General features: G+C 36.5%; 1 protein-coding gene across 2 annotated transcripts in view; it reads right to left on the bottom strand.

The window, feature by feature from the left end:
* Positions 1–21,481, bottom strand: part of LOC124643236 — a 110,387-nt gene that overhangs the window by 14,539 nt on the left and 74,367 nt on the right. For both annotated transcript variants that reach the window (XM_047182129.1, XM_047182130.1), the window contains exon 2: positions 20,033–20,174. In XM_047182129.1, the coding sequence (XP_047038085.1) occupies positions 20,033–20,174 (142 nt within the window). The remainder of the gene's footprint in view (positions 1–20,032; positions 20,175–21,481) is intronic.

The following is a 21,481-nucleotide window of genomic DNA, read 5'->3' as shown; positions in this document are numbered from 1 at the left end:
GACAGGTAGACAGGGGCTGAAGTAGTGGCATAGCCAGACTATTCAATAACTAGCGTAAAGGGATTCGGTGCGGTTGGGGCACTCAGATCGGCTTTGGCAAACTATGAAATGCCTGTATGAACTGTATCCATATTGGTCTGATAGGAAGCTACGCTTATTAGTTATAATGTACGGCCTGGCAAGGGGAATGGTAACTTAACAACATATTTATAATATCATAATCCCTGGTATATGATAGCGAAATGCGAAAGTAGCTCTGTGTCTATCTGGCATTTAAGCCAAAAGTTCTAAACCGATTTAAATGCCATTTGGTATGCAGATATTCAAGAACCTAAGAAATGACATAGGTGACTTTTATTCAAATACGGGAAATAGTTCCCTGGGGACACGGATGGAAACGCTGGGAACAGCTATAGTTCGGCCATTCAGAGAATGCGTTCCTGACACGTCGCGATTGAACTGACGACGTAACTTTGCAATGGCGTTGCAGTTACGATAAAAATATTTTTGCTGGTTGTTTACCGTTTTAACAATTGAGGAGCATTAAAACAACATTATTATATCAATAATCAATGAATGTTATTACGTCGTCAGTTCAATCGCGACGTGTCAGGAACGCATTCTCTGAATGGCCGAACTATAGTATATGATCAGGCTCCGAAAAAGAACGGAGAAAATCCACGGTCAGTCTGACAAGAATCACCAACTACGAAAAAGTATGATGAAGCAAAAACATGGATACGACTAAACCTCACGTGTCAGAATTCAAAAGGTGCTCCCTTTTTAAAAAAATCCTTCATAACAATGTAAAAGAAATTCAACTTTTTCAGAACTTCTAAAGCTTCCGCTTGTTTCCCAAGGTTTTGTTTAAAAACAAATAGAAAGAGAAATTGGGACAAAAACAAGGAAAACATCATTTTGTAAGGTAAAATGAAATTATTTTTTGTTAACTTTTTAATTTGAGGTGGGAATTGAATTTCGAAATACATTTACAAATAAAAGTGGACAACTCTTGCTAACAAGTTTTTTAGGACTTCAGCTCCAGAATTTTATCCCTTTTCGTTTTTACTTTTTAATATTACATTTTGAACCCAATTTCGAAAATCAAAGGTAACTCCAGTCAAGGCACTCATGTATTCAAATAAAAAAATATTATGTTTATAGGCACACTCAAAATTCAATTTACAAGCCATTTCTAATGTTGATTTTACTTCAAACAGTAAATAGGTCAAAAATATAATTTCATTTTCTCCTTGTTTTTCGACGGAGACCGAAAATGTTTCATGTTTTTGTTTAATTTTAATTATATTTTGTAACATCGAAAGACTTTCAATTAACGGCCAATCTACGCAGTCTTTACATTTCAAATTAATTTTACCACGAAACATACTAAAAAAAAATCGAAGACAACAAAATAAATCTCAAGACAAAAATATCTTCTGACAATTTACTACGTGTGCGTTCGTCGTTATCACCCAGACAGACATACAATAGTTTACTTACACGCACACATTTGCAGAGCAACACACACAGACTCAAAGCGGTTTTGCTCGGTTCCCTAGTAATTCATCTAATGCTAGCAATTGCTTTTATTGTAAAGACTATTTTGTCAGTCTCAAGTATTCTGTAAGGTCGTTGTTAACGTTGATTCTTTGTGAAAACTAATTTGTTGAAGTTTAATAGACGCACAAGTTTTTTGGAGCAACAGGTAAAATTGTCCTTTACTTGCCGGGATTGCAGGATTGTTCGAAAGTGTTACCGCGGTCCTGGTACACAAAGGGCTTAAGAAGGAACATGATGGGGTTTTAGTCAGTAAGAGTCTGACACTCCCTCACGCTGCACCCACAGCGGGAGGGTCATTTGATAATTTCACATAAAAAGTGTCATTCTTTACGAGGTACAAAGCATACAAGACTATTTCAGATTCGCTTTACATAAACTAAACATGTTCTCATAGGTACTATTTCTAGGACACAATCCAAAGGAAAAAACCATGACGTAAGCTGAAATAATCTTCATGACGTAGATGTAACTGTAAGACTGTAGATTATAATCAGTTGTTGCTACATTTTGCAAGTCCTATGACCTATGATAATGATGACTCTTTAAAGAGGAATATGCAAATTAGGATTCCGTGCAGCAATGAGGGTTTGGTAAAAGTACACCTTCAGGCTGTCATTGAACATCCTTGGCAGTCGTCTACGGGCAGTCAGAAGCCAGTCTAACCAAGGGGTATCGGATTGCCCGGTTAACTGGGTTGAGGAGGTCAGATAGGCAGTCGCTTCTTGTAAAGCACTATTACTCACCTGAATCCGGTTAGACTGGAAGCCGACCCCAACATAGTTGGGAAAAAATGGATGGATGATGACACCTTCAGACACCATTCCCATACTTGGTAACATTTTCAGGTTTGAAAATCAAATTAAAGACCAAAGCAACAAAGTATGGATTGTGCTGAAGAGGAGTAGCCAGAGTAGCCTAGAATTGGACTCCATACTGAGACAATTTCAAACAGAATCATATAAAAGCCAAGGATATTTTAATATACAAAGCTAAACATAATTAAACGGTACATAATGCAAATCAGATATATAAACGTTGTTGCTACGTCGTTCAGTCATAAAAATACGACGAGAATGAGTCATTGAAGATTTTCTTGGTAACACTAATGATAATGAGCTCGTAAAATCGATCCGATATGGACGGGATGAGATTCAAATGGCTGTTCTGCCCACATAATGTCTATGTGGTTAGTAGAAGAGAAAGATCTTCATATCTTTATAATTAAAGGAACCTTATTTTTGGAATATTAACTTGTAGTAAGTGAACTACTGAACCGGTTTCTAAAAAATTCTTTCAGCTACACTATCCTCGAGTAAACATAGGCTACATTTTCCACGCGCGAAAACAGATAGATAGTAACTGATTATAACGACACACATAATCTTTAACATTAACATAATTATAAATTCATAAAACTTACAGCCAGTTTCTTCATCAAAAGTTAAATCCAAAGTAAAAGTCAAAGTAATGTCTAAAGTAAAAGTAACGGTCAAATTCAATTTTTCTATTAGTTTTGCTGTCACTTTAGCCTTGAAAAAACGTATTTGACCGTTACTTTTACTTTAGACATTACTTTAACTTTAACTTTTGATGAAGAAACTGGCCGTTAATGTACTATAGTTCGGCCATTCAGAGAATGCGTTCCTGACACGTCGCGATTGAACTGACGACGTAACTTTGCAATGGCGTTGCAGTTACGATAAAAATATTTTTGCTGGTTGTTTACCGTTTTAACAATTGAGGAGCATTAAAACAACATTATTATATCAATAATCAATGAATGTAGTTACGTCGTCAGTTCAATCGCGACGTGTCAGGAACGCATTCTCTGAATGGCCGAACTATAAAAATACGTACCCGTTTAATAACCTCTGTTAATCCCTTTTGTGAAAGGTGACAAAGAGATATTACTAATTGAAATCGAAACCGATTTGACCAATGTTATCGTTATAGTTAAATGGTGCAACTCACACTTTATTCGCAATATTGTATACGTCTGGTAATTACCAACCATCACATGTCAAAAAACACCAAAAAAACCGGCACACGCCGAAACAATTATGCAAATAAATTCATCCATTCCCGTTGTAACCCGAGATTCGATTAAATTCAGCATATCAAACATCAAAACATTTACATACGCATCAGATTGGAGTAACCACCCATATAAAATTTAAACAGGTAACAAAACAAGGGTCGAAATATCCCCTTCACTAATAAATAACGCTCAATCGACAGGAACAATGGTCCAAAATTAAAAAAAAAAAAAAAAAAAACAAGTGCGAGCGGACTCACGCACGAAGGGATCCGTACCAGAGCAAAAATGAGCAAAATGTCACTTTTGTTGTATGGGAACCCCCCAAAATATTTATTTTATTTCAGTATTTGTTGTTATAGCAGCAATAGAATACATCATCTGTGAAAATTTCGGACGGACGGACGGACGGACAGAGGAGCGAAAACAATAGGGTTAACATTTGGGTACGGAACCCTGAAAAAACTGCGACATTAACAAAAGGGTTCCGTACATCGGGTTTTAGGTATCAATTTCAATATCCGGGGGGGTGCTAGGAAGACTTTATTCAAAAATGAATTCTATTTGTGAGAGTTTAAGTTGATTATTGATTGTGTGATGAAATTATGAGTGGGCGGTCAGACAAAACAGATGGCTGTGTTGTGAAATGGCTTCCATAAACGAAAGTACATCGTTCATGGCAAAGGATTTGAGGCAATAGTACTCCAACATAGAGCTTACGTTATGCAAACAAAACACTTCTGGTCTGGGAGAGGCACTTCGGTCTTCGGTAAGGGCGTATTCAGCTGACACGCGCCGATCACGCACAGCACCCGTGCACGCGTTCTGCCCGCCTTAAACCCGCACACGCGCTGCATCCGCCTCGCACACGCCTCGCGCCCACATAAACTACTAGGGACGACTACTTCGTTCACTAGGCATAGTGGCTTCCAGGTTTCACAACGCGTACGCGGGGAGGGTGCAGAGCGCGGGCAGGGCGAGTGCAGGGTGGGCGCGAGGCGGGCGCGGGGCGTGCGCATGGCGTGCGCGTGTAGACCTCGTTAAATGCAATTTGAGATCTATCGATGCATTATAAGGCTCAAATTCTTATTTAACAAACTTCAATGCGAGTTGGACGCGGGTGGCGTGCGCTAGGCGTGCGCGTGTCGTGTGAACGCGCCCTAAAGCCGTTTCAAAAGGCTTTGGCAGTAAATGTACTCAAATTATGTACAATATGTACAGACTATATTCTATTTCATGATAATAATAATAATACACCTGACGCAGTAGATCCGTACCATCATTCAAGTCCATTTTGGATACTCCAAAAAAAAATCTGGAAATCTGGACAGCCATTTTTAACAAGAGATATAAAGCATATCCAGAACCATTACTATGGACATTTCTATGGATAATAAAGGGAATTGGACCAAAAAATACCACTACTAGCCGTAGGTTTCCAACAGTGACAGAATTTTGCAAATCGGTTCAACAATTTTGGAGCCTTTAGGATACAAACAAACAAAAAATATTTCCACTTTTTTAAAAGTCAAATAAACTGGAGAATCGTACCTTTTTTCATTAGAATTAGCCAAGGCCCTCGCATACGAACAAAATATACTACGTGGAGTTTATTGACCCCCAAAATGTTGCAAATAGACAACCTTCTCATCCCCTTTGAGAGTTCAAAGAGATATTCGGATGCGAGGGACGATATTAGCTCGCATGGGGGTGCAAATAATATCGGACTGTTTTCCTTATTAAGGACTGAATATTATGACAAACTAATTTTAGTAATGAGTTTTGTGATAGAAACATGGTACATGAGATTGTCAGTGCGATAGCTTCGTTTTGAAAACCACCATTTAACATTAATATATATTTTTCAGTCTCAGCAATAGAAGACAAAATTGACATCAAACACAGTCAAAAGCGGACAAAGAGTCTACTTGGTTAACTTTTGGACTGCCTACCTGACTTCCACAACCCAGTCACCAGAAGAATCCGATAGGTACTCTTTCTGGTGACTGATTGACAGATTTTCTGGCTTGACTACCCGCAACGACTGCCAAAGATGTGTAAAATGACAGTCGGGACCCACCAATTAACCGCCCCTTCCGAAACACGGAAAACAATAGAAAACAAAAGACGGTCGAAGAGTCAACATGGTTAGTTTTTGGCCTGCCTCTGCAGCGTACCACATGAACACAATGCGTGAACAAAATTATACGTTTTAATATTATAAAACGGGATAAAGCACATATATTCTGATATGTGATAACGTAATAATGTGGTGTGAAGTCGTAATTTCCCTCGGGCAGCGTGGGTAGGGTCCACGGCGTAATATAATATCGTAATATTGCCATATCATAGCGCTTTCGATAAAGCATTCGGAGATAAGACCGAATATCGGGTTATTAAAGGAGTATAGCTCAATGTTACGGTTATAGGTACTGACATAATATAATGTTTATCTGTTTCCCATGTCCTTAGGGACTGGCAACAAAGGCTTGCAACTTAAAAAGCATCATTTGAGGATACCAAATCAGAGTTACCGCGGCCCTGGTGCATAAAAGGCCTACGACGGAACACGACCGGTTTTTGTCAATAAGAGTCTGACACTCCCTCACCGCTGTTAACCCACAGCGGGAGGGGTCATATGATGATTTCTGAAGTCGTTAAAAAAAGGCTGTTATTCAGGGCGACCTATATTTGAGCAATATTTAGCCTGAAAAATTTCATTGCACTAAAGAACATTTTTAGATATGAAACGCCACTGATTTTGTAGTTACAGAGATTATCCGCTGCACATATCCTCATTAACAACTCTTATTTACCCTCACCCAGTCACATACATGTTTCAAAGTCAGGAACATGAACTACTGCTAAATCAATTCGAGACACAAACACATAAATTAGCTCAACCTCTAAACATACATACCTCTAGGTATAGACTACACAACAACATGGATACGCCAATCAATTAAACTTTCATATTACATGCGATTCGACCTTGTTGCGTCAAACTGAGAGCTGTAAATTGATGTCAAACGGCACGTCAAAGTGGTGTCAAATCAAGTACTGTGTAGAAGCATTGAATGTACAGGAAAATTGAGGTTTACAATCTCGATTGATTTATGGTTAGTTTCATCTGAACCTATTCCATCTTCTTTTTCTTTTTTTCGAGTGAGCTGCAGGTTTTATTAATGTAACAAGCCCTAGTGTCAGAGTTTTCCCAAATCCGTCTGAATTCCTTTGAATAAAATTCACTTATTTACCTATTCTATGAAGAGAAGAAAAAGTTGCTACACATCTTAACTACATAAAGCCGTTTCCGAATAATGCTACTCATCGTAAAAGGAGTACATAGTGTTTAGGGGAGATCGAAACAATTTCTTAACTAAGTGAAAGAAATGTGATTATGTTTCTTTAGCTACCCACGGAGGAAACACCATAGAATTGCGCAGATCTTTCATTTAGAGAGCATCAGCTGTCTTGAAAAGATGTAGTATGTCTTGAAAGTATGTATCATAACAGAGTGAAACCCACACGTTGATTTTGATGAGTTTGACCCACGATTGAGTTTAATGCTTCACCTACTCAATCCGATTCAATTATCTCTTTCTTTAAAATAAAGATCGGAATTAAAGATCGGAGTAAGCTTGGGGACTTTTAAAACTTCTCAAAAGTATTCTTAAAAACATCAGCTCATTCGAAAATATTAATCCAGTTCTCCAATTCGCAAGCAAGCAATTTGAAGACAGATCGGCGTCAAATCTATCAGGAGTACCCTCGAATGGAAGACCCACTTGACCCATATCTAGTTGTTTGGCTATTTGCTATAGTTCAACTGTTAAGTTTCGATGAAGCCGTTGAAACAATAGTGTATTTGTTTAGTTTTGAGATCGACTGTTCCTGTTTACGTATTAAGTTTGAGAGGCGATAGAAAGATTTAAAATATTCGCCATTAAAGTATCGGCAGATTGAGACTTTTAGACGTGATAGATAAATTGTAGGATGAGAAGGATGTGAATCAATTTCAAATGAAATCAAATCCATTTTAAATGCCATAAACGTGAAAGTGTGTTTAGTGGATGTGTTTTGTTACGCTTTCGCACAAAACTACTGATTTATTTTTGAGAATACCACAGTTATATGTACTGAATATACATCCGAGTGACATATAGGCTACTTTTTATCCATATGCAAGAAGTAGTTCCCTCGGGACGTGGGTGAAACCGCAGACAGTAGCTTTTATGAAATATTACAAAGGCGTAGAAATACAATTGACATTCGTTTTATTTGTAGGACTTTAAAAAAGGAACACAACGCAATATAACATTTCTGTTCAGTTCATAGCTCTTGGAGTAGAAATCCCACAAGAGCGATTTCTATTTATTAATGGAAATGGAATATATCGATTGCTTTGCGGTTTCGGCTAACCGATACGTCTGCGTATCTGGCAGATTGTTCATGCTGGTTCGTTGCTTTTACTTGTCAGTTCAATATTTGAATTTCCTCTTTCATTTAACTAGTATTGTGATTTTTTTTAAACCGTTCACGATGAAATCAGTGATCAGTGAAGTAGTTCCCTAGGGTCTATAAAATCCCTGGAAACAGGGAGTAGACTATTCTTTAGAAACCTGACACAATTTAGGTCCGTGTGCTATAGGCCTTATGTCGCGCACCCAGATAAAACGTGATTTCCTCTATAAACGGGCTCTATAACACCGAAACATTTCAATCGGATATCATAACAGTATTTCCTAAGATTAGTCCCTTCAAACAATGACTCATCAGCTTCATAACATCAGTACCTTTACTAAATATATTTTGACGTATGAAGTAAAAACGTGGCTAGAATATCAATCGTCGTAGCTTCAATGAATAGGTGCAATAAATACACGTAGGTGCCACGAGTCGGGTTGCCAACGTGATTAACTGGTGAAGCTGGCTGATACTGCCAACTATGACTAACGGGTTAGTTTAAGAACATCAGTTATAGTTATTTGATAGTTAGGATTACTAATAGGTTTACTTACGTCATGCTTTTTTTCAAACGTGGGTAAATGGTATCGTACCGACAGATCTGTTTCAAATCGCATCCTTGATAATAACATCGTGCCTACTTATTTATTTTTTTCATTTTCTATAACACATATTATATGGTTGGTTAACAGAAAATATGATTCCATATATTCCACCAATAAAAAAATAAAGTTTTTTCCCCAATTTCCGAGAAATTTTAGAAATAATATTAATTTACTAGGAACTCGATAAAAGCATACAAAATACACATGAGTTCTGACAAAATAAAAACATTAATTATATGAGTCTGTGTTTGTTTTACGAACGTTAGTTAAATAAATATATCGTGTCTCCGGCAATATTTCAGGGCAACGTTTGTTTTATGCCCGTAAATAATTTTGTATTGTACAAAGTTGTGTGTAAAGGGATGGTTAGGTTTATATTTACATGCTAGCTCCTGGAAGCGGTTTACGGATAACTATTTTCGCCCTAGTAGTCTGTAGCCTTCCTCGATAAACGTGCTATGTAACACTGAAATATCTTTTCTAATCGGACCAGTAGTTCTTCAGATTACCGCGTTCAAGTAAACAAACTGTTCAGCCTTGTAATAGGTACTAATAACATGTATGGATTTCGCAGAAGCTACATTTACAACGCACGTACAAAAATGTAGCCAAAAACTGAAACTTAAAAGCCGAAAATACAAATATGGGTGTTGCTTTTAGAAAATGGTTCACAAGAAACTGACCCAAATACCTGTACGTGTAGGTAGACAGATACCTAACACGAGCTAAAACCTCGTCGGAAAAATCGGTAGAAAAACGAGCTAAAGCTTAGATTTTCTAGCGACTCCTATATGTCACTTGTAAATGAGTAGTATTTGAAAAAATCTTTCACTGTTCGAAAGCTACACTACTCCGAAGTAATATAGGATATCTATATTTACGGGTACGAGCAAAAGTTGCCCAAAGAACGTGGACGAAAATGCCGCGGGAAAAGAGCTGGTAAACAATAAAATAAATACATGAAATCTTTCAAACACTATCAACTCATGTTGGTCACACAACGCGACTTGCAAAACAAGAAACGCCTTACAATTTTCCTATTAAAAAGCCAGACAATGGGTTTATCAATATAATAAATTGAATTTAATTACACACAGGGCACCCCCTTTGTGTTCAATATTGAAAAATAAACTTGTAGGGAGTCCGGAGGCAGTCTGCTGGGAGTTTATAGGGGAGAGTGGGGCTCTATGATTTAATTAAGAGTTTTCAAAGAGAGTATGGAATTGTTTTTTACTTTTTGATGTGACAACCATTTTTATGTTAGACATAGAAGTAATTTCCATGTTGGTAAGTTCAGTAGATATTATGTAACTAGCTGTTCCCGCACCCGGATAATAATTTAGTTCAATCGGTTCAGTATTTTTGTCGTAAAAACCTGACAGATAAAGTTGCTTTCGCATTTATAATATTAGTAAGGATTATCTTTATTTATACTGTCTATTCTATAAATAAGAAAACCTTACCCATAATATTAATTAATTTTGTAAATGCTTATTAAGTACAAAATATCTGCACTTAAAAATAACATGATTAATAGTTGTTGATCTAAATGAAACTTTACTTAAAAGTAAAGAAATAAAAAGCTTATCATCTCCTTGCAATTAAAACGTGCAAAAACAAGTAAATAAATAAAAAGTGCTTCGGTGACAAAAAACTTGATCCTCAAGTCAGATAGAGCTATTCAATTTTCAGTCAGGAAATTCTGAATAGCCGAGCAAAGATTTATATTAAAAACTTCAAGTGACTTAGGACTTCCTAGTCACTTTGAGCTGATAACAAGAAAGATAAGACACGACTAAATAAATGACATAACTCATTTAATAACTAAATAAAGTAACATAACCTAAGAAGATTTTTTTTTATTGATTGACTGTTTATAAGATAAATACTCTGACATACTGAACCCTTCACTATTCCCGGGTGTTTATCAAACGCTATAAGCATATTTTGTCCAGATACGGTAATTAGTTTCCACAGGACGCAGGCGATACCGCAAGAAACCTTAAGCTTATAAATAGAACCTACAGTACTCAAAACATACTCTACAAACATTAAAATTTTCTAAACAAAATTTCACGTAGATTTCAACTCTACACTGCAGTAATAAGGTTGATAACACGAGAAAACTTGTCGACCATTCATTTTTCATAGAGCACACAGTTGGTAAAAAAGATAGACTAAATAAAAAAGAACTTTGAAAAGGCTTGTACGTATAAATGAGTAAGGGCTATTTAAAATTAACATATGTATATTATTTATGTACGGTACGCTCGTTAACTGAATACTCGACGAGATTCCGACGATGCAGAATGCTGCCTGATGACTAATGGAAGCCGCGAAATGTATAAAAAATGACGGGTATGTATGTGCAGGTGTATAAAAGACGGGTTCCGTACATAAAGTAGCACTATTCTTTTTAAGTAGTAGTTCAACATCATAGGAATAAGACCTAAGTTTGTAGCATAAAGGCTCCAGAAATACTAAACCGATTAAAAAATTATATCCCTGTTGGGAAGCTACACTATCCTCGAGTGACATAAGCTATATTTTGTTCGGATTGAAGTTTCCGAGGAACGCGGGTGAAACCGCAAGCAACAACTTCTTTTTAGATATTCAGTGGAATTAAAACCACAACTCTGATCATCCCGAGCCTTTTCCTAACTAGGTTGGGATCGGCTACCAGTCTAAGTGGATGCAGCTGAGTACCAGTGTTTTACGACTGTCTTTCTGACCTCCTCAACCCACTTACCGGGACAACCAAATACCGCTTGGTAAAACCACAATTCTGATACAAATTATATCAATCCAAACCAATTTTTTAAAAGCGACTTCCTCATTTCTCTAGAGAACCCTAACTAACCCGTATAAAATACGTGCGGTTTTCACAGCACTGTTAGTGGTTGTAAAAACTTGATGTCTTCAGTTCTATCTTTATCTTTATTGCAATGTTACGTAGGGGTTAACAACCGGTCACTATTGTCCGATGCTTTATCGATTGTTGATGTAGGCTACGTTATTTAGTTAATCGATTATGTAGCCTTGGCCTTTTGTCGTTTCAGGGTTAACTGTCCTGTTCTAATTGAGGTGACAGAGGTCAAGCTTTTTAGATTACCTTCCTAGTTTTAACTATAGCATGTATTTATTGTCTGTCTAAATAGGCTAGACAGGCGATGTCTTTCCTGTCCTGTCCTGGGATTTTGTTTCACTTTTTTGCTTATACGCTGTGTTTCAATTCATCTTAATCGATTCAGACATCCCTATTGCAAAAATGTCATGATTCTAATCACATATTTTATTCCGGGTGGCCTCCACATGTGTTTTTCTTCCATACTTTTCCATCTAACGTGATCTCATTTACCGGGAAGGAGTTACAAACTATCTTGTAATCAATATTCATATTAGTTTACAATACAGGATAATATATTATTATCCAATATCCACATAGCCAAAGTTAGATGCTCTGCTATTCTCCCGAGGGAGTTTGAACTATGTTTGAAACCATTGGCTGTGAATACAAACAATCTGTATTTCATAGCCCATGGGAGTATTATTCTATGGCACAATCAGCTGTGTTTGCAAGCCAGTACAGGTGGATATTCAGGCTACATAATATGAATGTAGAACTTGGGAATATACCTGGAAATACTTGTTTATTAAGAGACATATTCAGAAGACTACATTAGAACTAATCATGACCGGAGAGAGATCAGGCGCAGGACCGACAAGAACATGCTCTCCGATGCACGGGTGTATCAATCACCAACTTCCAGGCTCGGGGCTGCTTTGTGAAAGTTTCTAAAGCACTTTCGGCCTGACCCGGGAACTGTACTCGAGACCCCGTGCGCCAGAGATGTCAGCAACCCCAGCGGGGCCAGAAGAGCCAAGGCCTGCCGGGGCTGCAGGATGTTCGAAAGAGTTACCGCGGCCCAGGTACATAAAAGGCCTTCGACGGAACACGACGGTTTTTAATCAGTAAGAGTCTGACACTCCCTCACCGCTGCACAGCGGGATCTTTGTCGTCGTTAAAAAAAAAGACCCCGTGCGCCGAAGTCGCGCTATGCGACCACTACACCAACGATGCCACATCTCCCATTTTAACGAATTTCGAAACATGCACGAAACGAAAGCTCAATAGTTTTTATTTTACTACTCTGTACACTGCTAGACTGTAGTAGTTAAATGCAAACTTCTTCATGCTAATGAAAACTATAGAGCAGGTAATGTATGAAAGTTTCCGCGACTGGTTTCGGAACTTCATACCTACCAGCGTTTATGAGAACATTTAGAGTTTGTTAACATTTAAAGTTGTTTATTGGATTTATGATTGCTTTTAAGTTTAAGACCCAGTTGGACCACATAATAACGATAACCAGACGTGTACTTGCCGCCCATTGGGCAAATTGGCGATTTGACAACTGAAAAAGTTCGGTCATCGTTATAGTTGAATGGTATCATTTTAAATGGTATCAACTCATCGTAAGCTTCGGTCGCGTGTTTCGAGTTTTTAAGTTGTGGATCCTTGTTCCAGAGCAAATTACACCTTATATATTATTTTTTTTCGCCCATAATGTCCCCACTGCTGGGCAAAGGCCTCCCCATTTTGCTTCCACATTTCTCGATCTTTCAACCTTATAACATTCTTTTGTTTATGGAGACCAGATGACTTAGTAAATCTTGGTATACAAACATTAAGCATTTGACTCCACAAACTCATGCATTAGAATTGTATCTACTGTATATATAGTATTGATGCTTAGTCACGATCAAGTCTGGTATGACTAATCTATTGAGGAGATCAGACAAGGGAGAATCAATGAAGTGTAACCGGCTTGATATAGCATCATGTACGTAGTTAAACATGTTTTAACAATACATTACATTTTGCCGTCACCGAGTTTCATGTCTATAACTAATCTCTCTCAAAGACTTGTATCTAGTAACCTAGAACTCGTAAATTTTGGAAAGCTTACAAAATTGAGCATAATTGCAATAAAACTTTCCGTTATAATTACTTAAAATTACTATCAATTAGAGAATAATTAGGCTATTGTCACAATTCTTGAAAGTCGCAATTGATTACGTGAAGAATAAACGGCTTATTGCGAAAACCAATTATCTATTAATTAACAAAATGTTGTGCTCAAAACAAAATTATTATTTTCAATCTATACTTATCTTACTAAAACCATGGAACACAGGACTCCAGAAGAAAGATAGGAGGTTACAATCAGAAAAAAAGCGAGCAAAAGCCTTGTATATCTGAACTACCCAGCACTTTAATCATTATGTACAAATGTACAGCACATACATAAAAGAACGATTAAAATCACCCAGTTTTATACCTTTACATAGGTATATTTGTACATACATGTCATGTGCACAAAAAAGCTTTTAACCAGAGCATTCAACGTGAACAGTTGACGACCTGCCCTTTGGGCGCGTCCGGATTAAATATAACTACAGATATTTTATACAGCATTTACGTTACAAAGCCAAAATCGAATTAAAATGTGTTTCCGTGATGAAAAAGTAGAACTGTTATGATTTTTGAATCCCAATAACTGATTTTGCATACCATAAAATTCACATTCTAACATTATACAGAGGTAAAAATTGTATGTTTGTTTGTTTATCATGGATAAACTCAAAAACTACTGGACCAGTTTTAAAAATTCTTTCACCATTAGAAAGATACATTAGCTGCGAGTAACATAGGCTATATTTTATCCCGGTACGGGTGTAGTCCCACGGGACGCGAGTGAAAAAGCAGCGAACCGCGGTAAATATTTCGAAATTAATTTGAATACCAAAACTGTATCCCTATTTCAACACAAGGAAAAATCAAACAGAAGTTATTCATTAGCTATCAATTTGAAACAACCAGGAAAACTTTACTGGTGCGTCGGTATTATAAAAATGCAACAACACACAATTACGTACTCTGTTTATCGATACAGGCGTTTCCGAGTAACGATCGGTACATACAACAAGACAGATGTTACGCGTCATATGGCGTGCAATTGCGACGCCAACGTCCGGTTGAATTGCGAGCTTTCTATATTGAATTATATTTTACTTTAATTCAATAACATTAGTCTTGATACTTTTTTTTTTAACGACGTCAGAAATCACCAAATGACCCCTCCCGCTGTGGGTTAGCAGCGGTGAGGGAGTGCCAGACTCTTACTGACTAAAAACCGTCGTGTTCCGTCATTGGCCTTTTATGTACCAGGGCTGTGGTATCTCTTGAGGGAAAAGGAACAATGAGTTGTAGCAGGTGCATAACTTTTACTTTCCTCAGGGTCAAAAGGTCACTTTGAACATCCCTTTATTCAAAAAGAACGAAAAATATAATCATAGTATCCTAGCATAGCTAGTGTGTATAAAATCTTCAATTTTATGAATAAAACGTTTGCTTTTTGCGGTTTATTCTATCTATTCTAGGCCAATTTTCCGGGAGACGAATTATTAAGCAAAAGAGTTTGTTTGTTCACGCACTAATCTCAGGAACGGAACCATTTGAAAAAAGATTTCCGTGTTAGATAGCCCATTTATCAAGGAAGGCTAGAGGCTACTTATAATTTTTATGTACCAGCGCTGGCGGAAGTTAGCGAAGCATATTTTAAGTTACAATTACTTTTGGCCGATATAGTGCTCGAATTAAACTATAACTACATGTACCATATATTCCCAGCGGGGCCCAGCAGGACCAAGGTCTGCCGGGGCTGCGGGATTGTTCGCGACCCTGGTACATAAAAGGCCTACGACGGAACACGACGGTTTTTAGTCAGTAAGAGTCTGACACTTCCTCACCGCTGCTAACCCACAGCGGGAGGGGTCATTTGATGATTTTTGACGTCGTTAAAAAAAATGTTCACTATAAATTTAACACTATACTATAATAATATAACGTTGTTTGTCTCACTTGTCTGTCCTTACAAATCCTGAGGGACAACAAGACATATTATTCATTAATTTGACGCAACACCCGTGTCGGCTCACAGCTGGACAGAAGTGTTGACAAGTTTATTTGTATAGCGTTATGTTCTTTTATGATAATGTACTCGTAAAATATTTTATTAAGGAAAAGAAATACTCTCTACATTTGATCACTTTGTCTGTGTGGGAGTATTTCACTTAATGCCAGTGTAGGTATACTTCTCTGTCTGTCGTGCTTTCACGCCAAAACAACAGATCCTATTATCAAATTTTGGTACAAAGATAGTCTAGGGCCCAACCTACATAGGCTACTTTTTATACAGGTTCGGAGAGTAATTGTTTTGGGACGCGAAACCGCTGACGGAACCTAGTTCTAGAATATTTACATTATCCTATGCGGAAACAAATATTTTTTTATATACAATGTACAAAAGCGAGCTTAACCCAGAGTTGGGTTATCTAACAGCAAAGCTTAGTGATATCCTCACCTATAGGTAGATGGACAGTAGTAATAACATAAGCAAAAAACCATGTACTATGTATCTATATAAGTTGATTTATTACAGTAGTGTGATTGATTGATCTTTCCTTACGGAGACACGATGCTTCCTACAAATTCTATTCAACAGAAAAAAAAACTAGCAAAGGTCATAATCCTTTCTAAATTAGCTTCACAAATCAATGTCATCTATTGTCTAGAGTCTAGAAGTATTTTGCTGTCCTCTATAACAATTATAGACCTTATTTCTGAAGATATAAGGATTAAAATGAATACAGGGGATAAGAAAATGTTTGGTATTAATATTATGGTGGTTTAGCCATTTCCTGCGGTTATACATACTACAGTAGGCGTCCCATAGAAACTACTTCCTGAAACTAATATAAAGTCCTTGTCGAAAAGTAAAAGATTTTTCGAATAAGTTCAGTAGTTTCGGAGTCTTTTGGGTACAAAGTCGAACATACCTCTTTATAATATTACAATAGAAGTATGGATAGAGGAATGGTACATACCTCTTTATAATATTAGAATAGAAGTATGGATAGAGAAATGAACTTCACGCCATTGACTTTTGCGTGGCGAAAGCAAATATTATATGTTTGACTATGATATTCTGTTGATATAGGGTTACCACTGTAATATAATAGAAAATCGCAAACAATACGTGAGGAGAAATGAATTAATGTTGATACTAGGGACCGTACATTACAAATAAATAAATATCAAAATCTAAACAATGTTACAGATAATACACACTAGCGGACAAAACGTATATCGACATAGCTTAATATTAATTTGATGTTTTAACCCTTCTATACCTTCAGCTCTTTTGTTAAAATATTTCAATGAAGTTACTTTAATGCCATTTGTGAACTACACATCTACCGTCTATATTTTCGATGGCGTATGGAATGTATTTTCGCACTTTTTCAAAAACCTATATTTTTCAAAAATGGTCCTTTTTCAGACTCTAGCCAGACTATCTGTGGACCCAATTTTATTTAAATCGGTTCAGCAGTTTTGGCGTGAAAGCCAGACAGCCAGAGTTACTTTGGCATTCTACTAGTAAAGATAACGATTAGTGTAACCTTGGAAAGACATCCTTATATGATAATACAATAGTAGTTTAGTAATTAAGACTGTCCTGTATCGCATGTGTGTGACCTAGATCAAAATATAGGTCCGATCGATTTCAGGAACAAAGACCTTGGGCTAGTTCTGTAGTACTAGCAGATTTGGTGCCAATTCACAGAATACAAACCCTATGCAGATGATGCGGGAATATGTGTACATATTTGAGAATTCGTCGAGTATAGTTTGGTATATTGACCGCCTTAAATACTGAGAAAGTACATCATCATCTCTCGAGACTTTTATGCCAATGAGCCCAACTAAGATAGGGTCGGCTGTTAGCCTAACTGGATGCAGCTGAGTGCTTTACAAGGAGCGACTGCCTATCTGACACTCCTCAACCCAGTTATCCGGGCAACTCAATGCCCCTTGGCAAAACTGGTTGTCACCACTTACTGGCTTTTTACTACCCGTAACGGCTGCTAAAGATGTTCAATGACAGCCGGGACCTACCGTTAAACGTGCGCTCCGGAACTCTGTCCAAGATATAATCAGAAAGTACATATAACTTAAAAAAAGTTACATTGGAACTTGCCTAACCTTCAATCGAGCCCGTACACTCTTAAATGGCTGCTTCTTAAACCACAAGGCCACCGTGACTATAAAACAGAATCCTAGGATTAGAAACCTATCACATATTACGGTCGACCATTTAAACCTAGGGCTTAAAGGCTTTAGGTCCTAAACATGATTTCAACTGGAAAATCCCCTAACCTTAAAACCGAAGCTTTCCAATCCCCGTTGCTAGGTTCTGTATCGTTTTTGACTCAGGCCAATGGCCGGACGGGTCATTGACTCTTTCATAGTTAATTTAGTAGAAAAGGGACATTGTTGGCTGCTGAAAATGACCGCTTCATGGCTTTTGACGTTTTAAGTACATTTAAATAAATTAAGCGAAAGCTTGAAGAGAGTGCGAGGACTTTGTAAGGCAAAAATACTAGGTTTAATTAATTAGACATTTTAGTACGTTTAGGGAGATCTGTACATGATACAGAACAAACTATTGGCACGGAATTATCATGAAAACATTTACACGTAGGTATAAATTACACTGATGAAAAGTAGCCTCTGTCCTTTCTCAGGCTTTAACTATCTGTGTACCAAATATATCGGTTCAGTAGTTTTGATGGGAAAGCCAGACACATAGACATAGTAACTTTCGCATTTATAATATTGGAAGGATTCAGGTTATTCTCAGTAAAATATGGCAGAAATAGAATTGATATTACAAAAGCAATATTCTTTCTCGACCAGAGTCATAATTTTACGTAACTACACACACATACACTTCTAGCTTACTTCTAACGGGTGTACTATGCCAAATCGAATAACAAATAATCGAATATCAATTGATCGACCACTATAAATCGATATTCTAAATACTCGAACATTCATAATATCGAATGGTTATTAAATCGAACATTCAATACATCGCGCAGTCTATACATCGAGTGTTCAAAATATCGAATGTTCGTTTGATCGAGCGTTAAATGCATCGTATATTCATCCTATCGAAAAATCCTTATTTTTTATGAATACAAGAAAAACTCAAAATTTATGAATAAATCATATTTTAATGTAGTTTTTATTTTATTATTATTTAACATTTTTCTATCGCATTATCATCCCTTTTGCCTCTTTTTTGTAAAGTAGGTCTTCCCAATTCCGCGTTTGCCTTTTCAATTCACACAAAATTTTAAAATGTACCTTTAAAAGATAAGAATTAAAGATTAAAATGTGATTTATTAGTAAATTTTGAGTTTTTCTTGTATTCATAAAAAATAAGGATTTTTCGATAGGATGAATATGTTTTGCATTTAACGCTCGATCAAACGAACATTCGATATTTTGAACACTCGATGTATAGACTGCGCGATGTATTGAATGTTCGATTTAATAACCATTCGATATTATGAATGTTCGAGTATTTAGAATTTCGATTTATAGTGGTCGATCAATTGATATTCGATTATTTGTTATTCGATTTGGCATAGTACACCCACTTCTAACATATTATTAAGCGTAAATTCAACTATGAAACAACACATTATTATGGAAGAAAATGTCGTTTTATAGTGTTCTACATAAAATATACCAATGTAAATAAAAGTTAATTGTCATAAAAGCACGAAGTCTTGAAATATTTACTTAAAATAAAAAGGAACGCCCGAAATTTTGAGTCGTTACTCAAACGAAATTTAAGATATCTTGATCTCGCAAAGTGTATTAGATTATATGTATAATACACACATAATATATCAAAGAAAAAATTGAAAATCTATTTCATAACGGTAATGTAAGAGTCGAGTAAGCTTCTCCAAACAAATTCACTAGTATACCCATTTTTACAGCTGCTTTTCAGCTTCAACAACTGAAAACTACTTTGGCGTATCTGCTTATTGTATTCCAAACTGAAAGCCACTAAGTATATCTTGTCAGACCACGACGTCGATAAAATAACTTATTATTAAATAAGGCCGATTCCTTGATACATTTCCATGAAATAAAAAACATTTCAAACGCATAAGTCCTTGAATTAAAAAAACCGTATCTAATGAGGCTTAAGTTCACCGACAACATTAACGGCCGGTTTTCTTAAAACAACCGTTTACATTGAAACTTGTACGAGCACATTCATAGTAAACGTTTGTTTAAGAAAACTGACGTTTATTTTGTCGGTGTGCTTGGGCGTAAACGACATTGCAAAACGTCCACATAATATCACGCACGTACGTAAAAAATCCGTAGCGATACTGAGATAACACGACAAAATTGGAATGGTTTTCGACTTACGCTGCATATGTATGTGCTGCTTGGGCATTTTGTAATCGGGCGGGTAACATCGCTCGTAGAATTCTAGGTCGCTGACCTGGCATACCTCAGGCGTTGGTATTATCAGACCAGTGCCTGATATCGCCTTCTGGAGATGGTGTTCCTGTGGACAAAAAAAAATATGTTAGACTATAATATTATATAAAGCTAGAGTCTATTTTTACACGCTTTTTATTAGCTTCACCTGTATGTTTGTAGGTTTGTAACCGACTTCTTTGGGCGCGATTTTGACCCACTTTAAACGGCCAGATTTCGTTCAAACTTTGTAGATTTATTGAGGACCGATGACAATACACTAATTTGATAAAATAATTATTCCATTTTTAACCGACTTCCCAAAAAGGAGGAGGTTACACATACACATCGATTACTCCGAGGTTTATAGACCGATTTACGTGATTCTTTTTTTGTTCGACTCGGAATAGCTGCCAGTTGGTCCCATAGTCATCAGATCAGGATCTGATGATGGAAACCCTGAGAAATCGAGGGCAACCTTCGAAAGTTGTAGGCATACATAGGATAAAAACTTGACACTCAGGTGTACGCCTAAAAGCACTATTCAACTGTGAAGATTTGGAGCTGATCTGATGATGGAGACCAGAGAGGGTCGAGGGAACTCGACAACTGAATATGTAAACTACCTCGTGTTTGGGCTTAAATTATTTGTATTGACAAGACCTTTGCAACAGTGAAGGTTTGGAGCTGACCTGATGATGGAGACCAGAGAAAGTCGAGGGAACTCGACAACTGAATATGGAAACTACCTCGTTTGGACTTATATTCTTTGTATTGATGAGAACTTCCCACTTGTATGGATAGTTACAACTATTCGTATCACTGAAAAGCTTTAAATAAAAAACTTTTTTACAAAAAAATTAAACCGGCTTCCCAAAACACTAAAAAGCAAAAAAAATACTAATTTTAGGTACATCGGCCTAGAAGTCGGTGGCAAAATTAACTTAGTAACATCCATTAGACACCGACTTGTAGGCTTTTCAATTTGCAAAATATGATTTTTGCTAATTTATATAATTTTTATCTATAAGGTAAGAAAATTAATTAAAATTTTCTATAATTTTTCTCTACAGTCGATAAGGCAGGACTCGATGTTAATTTTTATTTCCAATAATTATCTTTGGCCGTTTTCTCTAATATTGACAAATTTTATACTAAAGAGAATTTTAATTCTACAAAACAAATAATAGTTTTAAAACAAACTAAAAACTGGAAAATAAATAATAGTTAAAAAAAACTAAAAAACACGCTTTTTATAGAAAACCGAACTAAAAAATAGAAAATAAATTTTAATGAATTTAAATTAAGAAAATAGTGTTAAAAATTTCAATGAATATAAATTAATAGTAGAGTGAATACAAAAAAAAATATTTAAAAAAAGCGTGGGGTGCTTTT

The sequence above is a fragment of the Helicoverpa zea genome, chromosome 27, assembly GCF_022581195.2.
Source record: "Helicoverpa zea isolate HzStark_Cry1AcR chromosome 27, ilHelZeax1.1, whole genome shotgun sequence".
Lineage (NCBI taxonomy): Eukaryota > Metazoa > Arthropoda > Insecta > Lepidoptera > Noctuidae > Helicoverpa > Helicoverpa zea.
This window is presented reverse-complemented; position numbering and strand designations above follow the sequence as displayed.